At 38.1% G+C, this 14,564-nt stretch overlaps 1 protein-coding gene across 4 annotated transcripts in view; it reads right to left on the bottom strand.

The window, feature by feature from the left end:
• The window catches only part of CADM2 (cell adhesion molecule 2), a 366,183-nt gene that overhangs the window by 104,931 nt on the left and 246,688 nt on the right, over window positions 1-14,564 (bottom strand). For all 4 annotated transcript variants that reach the window (XM_081907886.1, XM_081907888.1, XM_081907889.1 and 1 more), the window contains 2 exons: window positions 6,190-6,342; window positions 83-220 (listed from right to left, as the gene is read on the bottom strand). In XM_081907886.1, coding sequence (XP_081764012.1) covers window positions 83-220; window positions 6,190-6,342 — 291 coding nt within the window. The remainder of the gene's footprint in view (window positions 1-82; window positions 221-6,189; window positions 6,343-14,564) is intronic.

Here is a 14,564-nt window from a genome sequence, read left to right as displayed (position 1 = left end):
GTTTTGCAAATCAAATCCACTTCTTTGCTTGTTTAATTAACAATTGTTTCTTATAAATGAAATATGCAATTCTGAACAATACCTTTCACCTCTTTGTCATTCTTGAACCATCTGATATCTGCAGCTGGCTTGCTACCAGAAGTTTTGCATGTAAGCTCCATCCTGTCACCTTCCATAACCGGTGAAATAAATCCACTAATTTGAGGAACCTCTGGAACACCTAGCAAAAAGCATAAACATGATTTATAATGTTGATACCATACGAGTTGTTTTAAATGCTTTTAACAGTGCAGAGAGGTAAAATGGCATTACTGATTAGTACAATTTCTACTGGTACAGACATTTATTTCAGCAATATCAAGTTTAGTGACACTAATCTATAATCTATCATTTTTAAAATCCAAGGCACTACATAGCCAACATAAGAGTTGCATAAATTTCTCCCCAAATAAACAAGCATTCTGAATCTTTGAACAATTTTGCAGACTTCCTTTTTCAGTTTCTAAACAATGGATTCCTGATTTTAAGCATATCATGTTGAGAAGTAAAAGCCAAGAACCCCAGAGTTGTCCGCGACTAGACCTAACGGTCAGGGGCCCTTTACCCTTTATCTATAGTATGAACTAAGCTAATATCTGAAAGCTTTACAGTATAATTTGAGCTATCAATACAGAAAGAAAAGAGGCCATATAAAAGTTATACTTATTCCAGTCTAATTAGTTAATAAGAAGTTAAAATTCACTGATATCCTTTCTGTAGATCATAGTGTGGTTTTGATCAAACCATACGATCATAATTTATATCCTGTATAAATTATGATTTCATGGACTACACAGAAACAGTGAATTTCCATGCAGACCGTGAAATTGGACTCAGTGTGCAGCTGGAGCTCAGAGACTTTTGTGCACTGTGGAAAGACAGCCAAGCAATTGAAGCAAATCTGGATGCGCCAACAGGTTCAGAAGCCTGTGTATCTGTAAGGTGATGAGGTGTGGGCCTCAGGGCAGGCAAGAGCATGTCAAGCTGAGCCCAGCACTTTCCATTTTCATTGCTTTGTCAGCAACTAGAGCCTTTCTATTAACTATTTGCCAGTGTGGCTTGTCTCTGAATTCTATGTTATTGTTCTAACTCCACATTTCTTGCTTTTTTGCCTCTATCCTCACTCCATTAGAAATTATTACAAATAATTCCTATGTTCTCCCTCAAAGCACAATAATTTTATTAGGGGTACTGAGATGGGGAAGAGGAGAAACAGGAATAGAACATGAAGAAGCAGACATAGCAGTAGATGGTTTACCATTGATCAATAGTAACTATGTACGGTATTTTAGAAGGCTGGTTTGTTTATTCACTATGCATTTAGGTGCCTCTTAATATATCATCACCAAATTTTGCATGATGGTTCCTGAAATCAAGGAGCAGGGATTTTTCTATGGTTAGCTGTGGTTGAATGTCATTTTGAATCAAGATGGTGGACTGAGCCTGTGGGAGCCATACTGATTTTAATGACTGATTTCAAAATTGAACTGATTAATTGTCTTTCTTAGAAGTCCTAAGCAATGCTGGGCAAGAGACCGCTAGCGACTTATAATCAGGGATAGACCAATCTATTTCTGATGTGCTTCACTCTTGTAGATGTTTCATCTCCCTTCTCCATTAATATGCATTTTTAGAAAAATCCACACAAAAATAGACAGCTATATTCTGATTTGCAGTTTAGTCCTAGAGATGTGGATCAACAGCTTGTACGAGAATTGTCAGAAACCAAATTCCTCCAGCATCCCTGTTCATAATGTGGTGCCATCAGTTGTGATAGAAATGAAAGATGGATGGGAACCTTGATTGAAGCAAAAATGGAAAAATGGTCCCAGAGATTTTGAAATAAGGAGACAATGAAGTAATACAGATAACTAACAAAGAAAATAATAGAGTAGAAGGAAATGGCAAGGTGGAGAGATTTAGAGTACACAAGACAGTCCTGATCTATACTTTTCTTCCAGAGGTGCTAAAGAATTATTAGTTATCTTCTCCAAATAAGTGGATATTTTTATACACTCCCCACAAAAGGTGGTTATTTCTACATTCCAGAACACTAGCATCTTAGGTGCAGATAAATTTTCATAGATATCCAATTGTTAGTATTGCTCATCTATCTCTACTGAAAGGAACAACCAGTTATTTTCCTGTTGGAGAATTCCTCATACATCTCCCAAACTGTCTCAGCTAGATATTCTGTTAGACCATTGATCATCAGTTATTTGTTCAAACCCCAGACATATTGTACTATTGTGAAATATGCTTTTCAGCTCCCCAGGTAAGCATTTTGAACCATACCATGCTATTGCATATCAGTTCCTTATTCCAAGTACAGAGTAGACTAGGTATTATGCAGTGTATGGAAATTAATGCTGGACTCTTAAATTCAATGGTTCTTCAACTAAAGGAGAGATTCTGCTAGTCGTTGTGCTGAGTTATTTCCTTCTAGTAGATCCTACCAGTGTTGCAAGCCCATTGTTTGTTAAAAATAGCTAAGGCAGAAGATGAATGATGACAGATCAATGGCATCAGGGGACAGACAGGGATGTAAAGGAGTTTACGTGGTAAACATAGAAGAGTAGAAAAAGCATGTGACGTGATAAGGAAAAATAGGTTACAGCAAAAAGGAGAACAGCCTTGGTGAGAAATAGAAAAACAAAAACAAGATGCACTGATAATGACAGGGGAGACCACAGAGCAGCAGAGGGTAAGGTAAGGTAAGTTATAAGGCACAAGAAGTCACACAGTGCATGCTGGGCAGAGAGGCCAGACCTTGGTGCCAAATAACACCTTCACTATCACTTGGCCCTCTTCGTCTAAAATTAACCCAGACTGCAGATGCCTCTTTCAGAAGCAACATACAGTCCAGTGCAGCCTTACACCACAGGAAAAAATACAAGCATGAAACACATCCCACCAAATGTCCACGTAAATGGAAGGGGAAATTTAAAAACAAATGTAAAGATGATGAGGTTATAATCCTAAGAATGCTTACTAGGAAGTTGGCCTCACTGAACAGAATGGGAATCATTTCTGTGCAAATATATCAATAGTATTGCTTCACAAATTAGCTAAGAAGGGTTAGGATGAGGAATACATACTTCCATTGCCCTTTTTTATCAATTCTTATCACACACAGTGATAAGGGCAACACTATTTTAAGAATGCTGTTTATGTAATTCATTGACTTTTTCACTGGACAGAGGTCAGATATAATTTACAATGCACCTCACTTTGTCATTCAGCTTTTTTAAAACAACAACAACAACAACACTTCTATCTAAACTCATAGGTAGCTGATTATGCCTGAGCAGAAGTCAACACATGAAAGAAACAGCAGAGTTTTTTTCAATGCTTTAAATCTCTCCAAGATGTGTGATATGTTATCCTTAATAATACCCCTAACATTAAAATCTAATAATTCAAAAGACTGAAAAGGGAACTGATATATACAGAAATTTCCTATCTTATTAAAAAGATGGCACGAACGAATTACAGGAAAAGAGATTTTTTAAACTGATTTGATAATTGCCCTTACATTACAAAAAAGAGAGGAAAAAACTACAGCTTGACAAATGCCTTTTTAACATTGCTTTCCCTAGAACCAAAAAGATAGTGGGGGTATATTACACACTGAGTTTAAACGGCCGCCTGTTTATTATTATTATTATCTTAAGATATGCTTCTTTAGATTGAAAACTGACCTGCGTTTGTCTTTATCCTGGAATACTCTGTTCTGAGTTGGTTCCCCCTCCCCTTTAACGTCAAACAGGTAAAATAGTCTCAGTGGAACTAGCAGAGGCACATATTTCATATCCTAGGCACAAAAGCAATTCCCTGGCTGGATTAAGTTTAATATTACTGGCACACAGAACATTTTACATCAGCCTTATTAAATTCATTTCTCACCTTACTATATACAAAGAGTCAAAAGCAGAGAAAAAACTGAAAAAGGGACGAGTAAGTAAAGGTAAGAAGAACATGTCAAATTCAGGGGGCAACTCCTAGATCCAGCGACCCCCACGCACAACAGCAGCCTATATATAAATTGCTATATGCAAAGTTCTCCCCCTGTCCCTGAGCAGATGGTCAGCACTGGCAACTCTGACAGTGCTAGTGTATTGGGGGTGGGGAGGTACCTGCAATTATCATCCTCATTCTCCATAGATGCCATCAGTCCAATGGTATACATGCAGTGCAGGATTAACACACACACAGCTTGCTTTCAAGCACATAGTGTTGCATCCAGTTCACTGACAGACATCTTATATCATAGGCAGAATTGCCTTGCTGGATTAGCGTGCCAATTTTTTATAATTTATTAGTAGCATATAGAGAGGTGTGTGTGTGTGTGTGTGTGTGTGTGTGTGTGTGTGTGTGTGTGACACAAACATTCATAGATTCTTATGAATCTTGATGCCTCAACTATTTTCTGGGTCACTTCCCAAGTCTTTTGCTTTATAGCTTTTCTTTATGTGTTAAAAAAGGTGGAATATTTAGAAGTTAAAGAAGCTGCCCATCCCTGTGGAAATGTGCACTTCCATTAAAATAGAAAGGGAGCAAGGAATAAAATAGATGGTCTTAGTGCCTTTTCATTAGACATGTTGATTTCTTTCCCTGTGCAATATATAGTATTATTGTGAGAAAAGGAACACATACAATAAATAAATAAATAAACTCCTTGGTCCTTGGACTGTACAGTATACTATGGTTTCTGGATCAACCCAGATTAAAAGATACTGCAACAAAACTGCAGTTTTACATATTCTGAAAGGCAGTAAAAGATGAATGCATGAGTCACTTGCATTTCTTTTCATGCTTCTGTGCAATGCGCATTAACTTAGGACACATCCTTATACCACGTCAGACTATTTGTCCGTTTAGCATAACATGGTATACTCTTGACTTTCAGCAATTATTGAGAATCTTTCATTTCATCATCAAATCATGCTGTATCTTCATATTAAAAGGTAAAGGGACCCCTGACCATTAGGTCCAGTCGTGGCCAACTCTGGGGTTGTGGTGCTCATCTCGCTTTATTGGCCGAGGGAGCTGACGTACAGCTTCCGGGTCACGTGGCCAGCAGGATTAATCCACTTCTGGCAAACCAGAGCACTGCATGGAAACGCCGTTTACCTTCCCGCCGTTTACCTTCCTTGCACTTTGACGTGCTTTTGAACTGATAGGTTGGCAGGAGCAGGGACCGAGCAATGGGAGCTCCCCCCGACCTTCTGATCGGCAAGTCCTAGGCTCTGTGGTTTAACCCACAGTGCCACCCACGTCCCCATCTTCATATTACCTGATCCTTTTAACTAAAGACATTAGGGACTGAACTTAGAATCTTTGCATGCAGAGCTTGTGTTCTTTTATTAGGCTATGGTCCCTACCTATCTTCCAAATGAAAAGATAATTGAGTTTCTAATGCTATTCCATTTGTTATCCAACAATGTTAGTCCAGATGTTTTGGAGTACAGCTTCCACCAGCCCCAGAAAGCTTGGCCAATTATGAGGAATGATGGGAGTCTACAGCATCAGGAGGAGACCACATTGACTACACCAGTTTAGGAGATTCACTAAGTTTAGGAGATTTGCCATTTGGACACTGCCCAGAAGCATAAAGTAGTCAAAATATAATTTTCACTACAGATAATCTCAGTATAAAGCAATTATAGCCACTGTGTCTACTCAATATACAAGGCTGGTTCAGACGTAACACTAAAATATAGTTTAGCATTACGAGAATGAGCCTAGCTTATCTCCAAGCTAGTGTACTTCACTTTTCCACCTAGTGCAGCTGCAAAGAAGAGTTTGGGAGCCATATCACCTGAACTTGGACAAACTAAGTATGATCAGTAGAAGCAAGTTAACTCAAGGCATAGTTTATCAAGTTGGCTTGTTCTCACTAAATTTAGTTAAAATAAACCACAGTTTTTGATTCAGATGACTTGCTGTGGTTAGCTTCCAAACTCCTCCTTACAACCATGTCTGAAAGTGGGTAAATGTGTGCTTGAGGGGAAACCAGCAATATACCATGGTTCAGCACAACATTTGAATGCAGCCATATTCTGCAGAATCCTCTAAAGTTCATAAGAAGCTATATAAGTTATCTTGTCAACGGTTTTCTCTTTGGTATTCTCAACCTGTTATGCTTACCCAAAACGGTGAGGAAAGCCTTGGAAGTCTTGACAGGCATAGTAAATAAAGAACAGGTGTATTGCCCTTCATCTGACAGTGACACATCAGTGACTCTGATGGTTAGTTCATGCCACGAAGCTCGAAGCAGTTCAATCCTATTGTCCCTCAAAGCTGTAAAGCAAAAAATAAAACATATATTCAAAATATTTCATAAATGAACATTGTAATACCACCTTCAATGTAGCAGGTTTAATGTGAAGTTGTAGAAATATGTTAGGTATAGAGTTTTTTAAAAAGCAATTTCACACCATTTATATCACAGAGTTTTACAAATGCTCAGTTTGGCAAATATCGGACAAGACAAATGAAATATTGCTTTAAAATCAAAATACAAAACAAGAAGAAATCAAAAGCTACAATTCTGCAAAATAGTCTTCTTTGTAGGTAACCTGAATGGATTATTACCACAGAACAAATCACCACATACTTTGCATTGAGTGAGACACAACAGCAACGGCTGGTGTTCATCTCACTTGTATTGTCTAGAATTTTTATGTGTCTGGGAGAGTTTGTTTTCCCAAATCAGTTCAGTTAAAAACACACGACCCAAACCTATAGTTTACCTAGTTTTGCACTCCGGGTCCACTATATTCAATTGTTTTTCTCTGAACGCAGATCATGGGACTGTATGCTCGGCTCAAGCAATGGTACAAGATAACATCATATATCTTGAAACAACAACAATATTGCTTTTCCTTATTTATTAGTGTGTATTATTGCCAACCTACTTGTTAATCACCCAGAATGGTGAACTGATAGAAACAAATTGCTAGAGAATAGTTTTTTGAGCCCTTGAGACCACTCTTTAGTGTTTTTAGGCCTCAGGAATTGGGTGGCGGTGGTGATGGTAGGGATACACTTTTCCAGGATCCAGAGGCCATAAGGAGTCCCTGCCACATTTATAGGCTCACTACCATAAGGAAAAAAGTTCAGCCTAAATTATAAACCCATGCTTGAAGATTATTAAAATATATTTCCTCATGTCTATGAGTACTAGAGGTTATATGCCATTAGGAACATAGTTATAGATTAGATTGCACATTTCTTTGAATTTTCTGAACCAGATTCGAGGAGAAGATAAGTGTGGCAGATGAGTAGGAGCAGGAAGATAGGACAAGCAGAGACAGCTGAATGTGCACTGAGGTACATGGTTATTTCCACTGACATATTGAATAGATAGAGGATGGTTCTTCTTGAAAGCGTAAACTGAGTTGCTTTTACTGCATATTTTTTTAAAAAATTGTTGTGACCCACCCTTGTGACTCAGGTGTGATGAGGGGCAGGATATAAATATTAAGCACACACACTCACACTAAAATAATAAATACTTGCATAGGTTTCTTTGAGTCAGACAATCTCACCAATGCATTGAGGGTAGTACCAGGGGAAGCCACATGTCCTTGGGAGTATGGGGTAGGGAATAGTGTGCTTTCCCCTTTCACACAAGTAATATGTGAAGTCAGTCAGGGAGCAAAATGTGAGCTGGCTAGTAGATTGTATGTGCAAATCTTCAGGGAATTTGCTTGCTGCCTGGTAGACGTGTCTGCTGTTTACATCCACACATGATCTACTTGTATATTTGAAAATAAAGCAAATGTTACAACCGTGTTTTCAGTCTTCAGGGCTCTCATTGAAATGAACTGAAGTTTAATTAGCCCTACCCTTGGATGTTTTCTTCACTTAGGGAAGTGGGGCGTGTACTACTGTATCTGTGTTGTCTATACATGAAGTGTACACCATCTTATGTGAATCAATAATATCAAGCAGCTCCTCCAGTGGTAGGAGTTTCACATTTTCATATTTGCAACACACCTGTATAAATGGTGATGCTTCTGAGATTTCCCTACACCTGTCAACTGTAGTGCCACAAAACCTGCCAGGACTGCAGTCCCACCCTCAGAATGCAGTTGTTGGCCATCTACCACTGTCAAAGAGGGACTGCTGCCGCATGTGTTCTCCCAGGGTAGCAGGGCATTGCCCACCTCACAGTAAGTTCTGCCTTGCATATAAACCACTGGGAACCTGATGCACACATTACTCCTCCTACACACTAAATATTGTTTTAATAAAATGCATAAATCACTTCCTCAAGAATTTCCCAGGCAAATACAGATTACTGGAAGAAGACAAGTCATCAGAAAAATAAGATGGGACAGGGTAGAGGTCTTTTTATAGAGAATCTCTTAAAAATATCGAATTCAAAATGATACATTTCTGTTTTGGTAAGGAAAGAAATTAAGAGAAAATAAGAGAAAATATTAAATGAATATTTGGAAGTACTAGAGTTGCAGAACTGCACAAAATGTTAATAAATTCTCCACTCTGGAGATGTTGTAAGTAGTATTTCCCCAGCTATATACAAAGCCTTGCAATCTTTCCTTCCATTCTATTGGGGAGGGGAGGCAACTGAATCAATCTCTCAGACAGTTCTACTAATAAAATTGCAGCCAAGATACATAGCATGAGAGAGCATATAGAAAATAAATTATTTTAGTGCTCTCAACACATTTTGGATTCACACAGTTCAATTTATTCATGTGATCAATCTTGATCATTTCCACTTCTGTGCTGAGATAGACAATTTCATGAATGAATTGGGTAATCAAAGACATAAACACCCACCCCCCTAATATGAAACAGTGCTAAATAGAGCAATATAGAAAGGGAATTGTTGTTGATTAGCCCCGAAGGAATAAGTTTAGCAGCTGTAGAAGCCACATAAAAAAGTGACTGCAACAATGACCATGCAGCTGAAAAGCTTTTACTACCTCAGGCTGTTAGCATTTCTCTGTTATCAACAATGAAAAGAAGCAAGCTAATATGAATGGACATAATATATAATGAGATTCTTAAAAGTGTGGTCTGCTACAAAAATAACAACAATTTCTGACACACTAGTTCTAATTTATTATTTGCTGTTATTACAGTAGTTGTGCCTCCTAATTGGGTTGCCCAGATATCATAAAACAAAAATAAATGCTAATTTTGCAGGTACTTATGTCTCTTTCCCTTCATTTTACTTAAGCTTGTTGCTAGCTGGTTGCAGGGTTACACCCATCATTTCTATCCAAGGAAGAAAGCTGCATCATCTTGGTTTCCCTCCTCTGCAGACATTCCAGGTTGTCAACATCCTTCTTAAATTGTGGTGCCCAGAATTGGATACAGTATTCCAGGTATGGTCTGACTGAGGAAGCATAGAGTAGTACTAGAAAAGGCTGTGGTGTGTGCTTGCATGTGTATGTGTAGTGCCCATGACAGTTTCTGCAGTTTGCAAATGTGCCCTTGGGCCCCAAAAGTTAGCTGACCTTTGCTCAAATTGAATCTCCAGAAATTTCCATGCTACTTACCTATGCTGAAAAAGACTGTAGCTACTGCTTCTAAAATGTTTTCCACAAAGACTGTAGCTATATTAATAAATGTATTTATGTCCACTAATAGAAAGAAAACAAATAGTTCCCGGTGAATATTTCCAGTTTATGGGGGGGGAATTGATTCCTGGAGTATCAACAACATACAATCCATAATAGATGTGAGGATCCGTTTTTTTGGGGGAAATTAAGGAAAACAATCTTTAAAGATAAACAGCAGCCTAAACCAGACCTGACAGACTTGACTGATGACATAATACCCTCTTCCTCTTGTGGTGGTGACACAAAAATGCCAAAGGACACAAAACTGTCAGTCTTCTTGTTTATTTTCTATCTTAGACTAATAAAAGGATGTGTGTGATTGACAGAAGACAGAGATGGGCATGGACCCAGGCATCCAGTGTGCACTTTTGTTTGAAAAATGTATTGATGTTTTGAGGGTTGTGATATTTATTATTGCCTTTTTCTACCTCAACTTTGCTTTCCCTTGAACAACAATTTTTCAGATGCTATCTTAGTGATTATTAAATCCTCATTGTTAATAATATCTGGTGCTACTTTATTAACAATTTGGACAACTGCGTGGTGCTAGAACTATATGGCAAATAAAAATATTGAAATAAGGATCATTACTCTTTAAGCTTCATCAAACTATAAATTACCTTTTGATCAAAAGATAAGTAACTATCTTGGCAAACAAAGTTTTGCAATATCGGCACCTCACCAAAAGAAGGTAGGAAGAAAGAAAAAAGGGCAATGTTTATTTTTGTACTAGAAAAAAATAGTGGAATATAATTCAATATTTAGGGGTTCTTAACAATGCAGTGAAAAATATAATTGTTCTACAAAATGCACAGGGACTGCAATCCTATGCACATTTACCTGGAAATAAGCTCTACTAAACCAAAATAGTCTTACTTCCAAGAAAAAATGCACAGGATTGCTCGGCAAAGCAACACTAAGTACCATGACAAATTACTATGCAAGCTGTTTTGTAAAATAATAGTTTATACTGTAAAGCATTACACATTTTGACTGTGAAGCTGGAATGGCAAAGCCCAAAGAATAAGACTATGTATTGTGGAAAAGCACACATTAATTTATTTTAGTCTATGAATCTTCAGCATGATCTTGCGATTTAGAATTCAATTGGGCTATTGAAGATTAGGATTGGCAGCCAGTCAGACTTGCTGTCTTTGCTGCTGGTGATTGGGCTACCATTGGGCATGCATTTGCACGAAGGTCACATGAAGATGTTAGTTAAGTGCTAACTGATAGCTACCAGGGTCATATGACTTCTGTTTCTTATTTCAACAGGAATTGCAGATGTTCTTGAAAGTCAATATAAGGTGTGTCTTGTGTGTATCAGCATGGATAGCTCAGTGATTTAAATGATTTTTGTTCTTCCTTAAATCTTAGGTGGTTACTCTGGGTATGTTAATTCTCCCCTGTTTCTGAGTGACTCCAGTTTTGGAAAATCACATTGGCACAGGGGCACTATTAGTGGGCGGGGAGTACATTGTCAAATCTGATTTAACTTTGACTTGTGATGGCATCACATTTATTAATGCCCACCGTGAAGACCTGTGAATTCAGCCTGCAACTGCAATCATATCAAACATATAATTTAAAAGGCACAGATACCAAGATGTCCAAATTACCAAAATCATATGCCCATTTTGTATATGCAGACTCTCAACTACCTCCAGGCAAAGTCCATTTAATGGACAGTTGTGTAAGTGTAGGTCGGTGGAAACAAGCGAGAGACATAGATTACAAGTTCCATTTGAAATATGAATCCTGGGAAACTGCTTATCCTCACTAAGGCAAATTCCCAGTCTGTGTAATGAGAATATTTACTTTGTGCCTAGGGGTATCACAGGATTTAATTGACTAATGCTTGCTTGCAAAGGTCACAGTAAGTGCTGAATCTGTGAAAGAAGTAGAAATACAACTAAAAAATATGAAGCGCTTAGGGACACAAGGCTTCGGGAAGATGCAGAAGTAACCAAATGTACCGTAAGTGGTGTTCATTCTGAACACTGAATTGTACTGACTAGTACACCACATTCAGCTATGTTTGTTGTTACTTCTGTCATATGAAAGCTAATGCAATGATTTTCTATTATTTTTCTGTTAAGAGGATGAACAATAGCATTTGATGAACTGCCACATCCCTGACCTCCCCCTGCTCTTAATTCTGAATTCATGTTCACCCACATCGCAACTAGTTTGGCCCTGTGCTTCTGCTGCAGCCCAGACTTGGCCAGAGAGGCACTGGGATTGCACAGTTCCTTTGCCCAGAATCTTGGAGTTTTGGATTTTGATTTATTTTTTTGTGCACTGTCTTCTAGTGTTCAGCACTATATGAAGTTTTGAATGGATCCTCTAAAGCACATGCAAAATGGAGGTGTGTTTTTATTTTTTCACATTGTAGTAGTTGTCTTGGGAGACAATAGAAGAGTGTGCTTTGAGGGGGTGAAGTCAAACAGTTGCAGAGTCTGCTGCAGCTGTATAGATTGATATGGGAGAGATGTGTTCTGTTGCTGCTGGGGCAAATGAAGGCGTCCAGTTGTGCTGCCGCAGATACACCATGCTGTTTCTTCTTTCTGTGCTCATCCCAATGGTCATTCTTACAGCCCCTGGCTGTAATTTGCCCATGACTCACTTCCATGAAGCAGCATGCTCAACACACAAGCCTGGCAGACCTTAATCTTAGTACAGGTTTGTTAGTATCACATTCTGCCATACCCTTTTGGATCCACGAGCCATTGCCAAAGCTGTCTTGCCCATACGTTTGTCCAGTTCAGCACTGACCGACAAATTGCTGGTTATGGTGTAACCAAGGTAATAAAACAAATACGGAATACAATGTTAGCTTGACTCTAGTATAAAGGAAGTTATGAGGTGAGGACAAAGTTATTCACATCGCTACCACCATCTTAGGCAGACGATACTAGTAAGGGGTAAATCACAAAAAAGGCATGCCCTCAACAACAGAGAAGCATAAACAAAGTAGGTTTATGCTGTAGATGAGAAAAGAAAAATAGGATGTGGGAAAAATGTAAGCTGGGGCCACGGGTTCAAATCCTACCTCCTTGAATTGTGCGTATAGGGGTGTGTGTGTTTGTGTGTGTACACATGAACACAAGAGTGGGGTGGCCAATTTTCCCCTGTACACTCCCCCCCCACTTGCATGCAGCAGTGGGCTGAAAAGGGTTCTACAACACTAAATTAATATGATCAACATATTAACGTATGTTGATCATACAAACGGTGTGAATTGTTACACAGAGCTGAACCTGTATACTGTTAGATTGTATTTTAAGTAGTTGTCATTAGATTTTAAATGTATTTTTGTACGATGAAAACACAGCAATGAATCAATCCATTTATAGTTTAAGAATGTAAATGTAAATATATTTATGCTTTTAGGGTGCTTTTCTGCTTCTTGTACTCAGGGTCACCAGAGACCCTCTTTTGTTGCATCTGAAGAGAAGAATCAGAGCAGTTATCCATCCCATGTGAGTTCTGGGTCACAGATACTACCTAAGCAGTTGGGGATAAACCCATAGAGAATTGACAAACATGAATAGTTGCATTTTTAATTTAAAAAAGAAAAGAAAAACAGCAGTTGCATAGCTTTAAGTGTCCTATAAGTAAGCCTCTATAGATGCAGGGGTTTGTACTGCAATTATGTAGAAGTAAGACTACAAATAATACAGGAAATATAGAGTTGCTAGTAGCAGCTATCATTATTTTAAATTTTGTATCAGTTTTCTGTGTTAGTTGCCTTTTATTTGCCTCCTCATGAATTCTGATATGTCACGTTTATATAATAATTTTCTTGTAATGTACAGGCACAGCATCATCAACTTGACAAATTAGCAATTCCATTTTCTGACTATGTTTTAATAGCATTAAGATATTTAATAGTGAAGCACTGCATTGCTGTTAGTGCATCATTTCAGTGGCTGAAATTATTTGTTCCTTGGCAACGTGACACAGTAAACAAGTTGAACTAAGCTTCAGTAACGTACACCCTACCATGTCTTATTGCTTAAGTAATATACAAAAGCTGTCTAGCCAGTGAACACAACAGCAGGTTAAAAAAAATAACATTCAACTCACATATTTCAGATAATAACACAGTATTTTATTATAATTTCAGGTGCAAGAGCCTGCCAACATTTCAGCCATCTGGCCTTTCTGAGGGCACTATACAAGTAAAATATGTGAATGAAAGATGTGACCTGAATAAATTTACTTTTTATTTGCTGTACTCAGCTTTCGCTAAGCTAAAGGCTCTTTTCTAGAGGAGCGGAGATATATATATATATATATATATATATATATATATATATATATATATATAAAACACCAGTGCCTTTTATTTAGTTAAACTACAGCTTTCTAAATATGGGTGTATACCAATGTAGAATATATTTTAAGATTATTTTAAACATAGCCTCACACTGTAGGAATGGGATCTCTCTCTATCCATCCTTTTCTATCTCTAATCAAAATTAATTTATATCAGTAGCTTTCAACCAGTGTACCGTGTCACCCTGGGGTGCTTTGAATGATGGTCAGGGGTGTGGCAGGCAACCCTGGCCTCTGTCCCTCTTTCCTTCCGTCCCTTCTCTGATGCCCTTTCCTATCTCTGCAACTGCCACCACCGCTGCCTCCAAAGGTAAGATGCTGGCCTCACTTTCACCTTTGGCCAGTCTAACAGACTAAGGCTGGGGGCATCATTGAAAGTTTCTATTTTTAGATCATTGAAAGTTTCCATGTTGTATCTATTCTTTATAAGCGCAACAGCTGCAAATGTCTTTCTAGAGAATCTTCCCGTTTGTTTATTCCCTCTCTGATATATATAAATTTAGCCAATTCTATTGGCTCTGAAATTTCCCTTAAGTTAACAAACCATTCCTTTAGGAAGGCACAGAGCACTATGCCCTTTTT

The sequence above is a fragment of the Podarcis melisellensis genome, assembly GCF_964234715.1.
Source record: "Podarcis melisellensis genome assembly, chromosome: 4".
NCBI classification, from domain to species: Eukaryota; Metazoa; Chordata; class Lepidosauria; order Squamata; family Lacertidae; genus Podarcis; species Podarcis melisellensis.
Note: the sequence above shows the minus strand (reverse complement) of the source record. Positions and strands in the feature narration are given on the sequence as shown.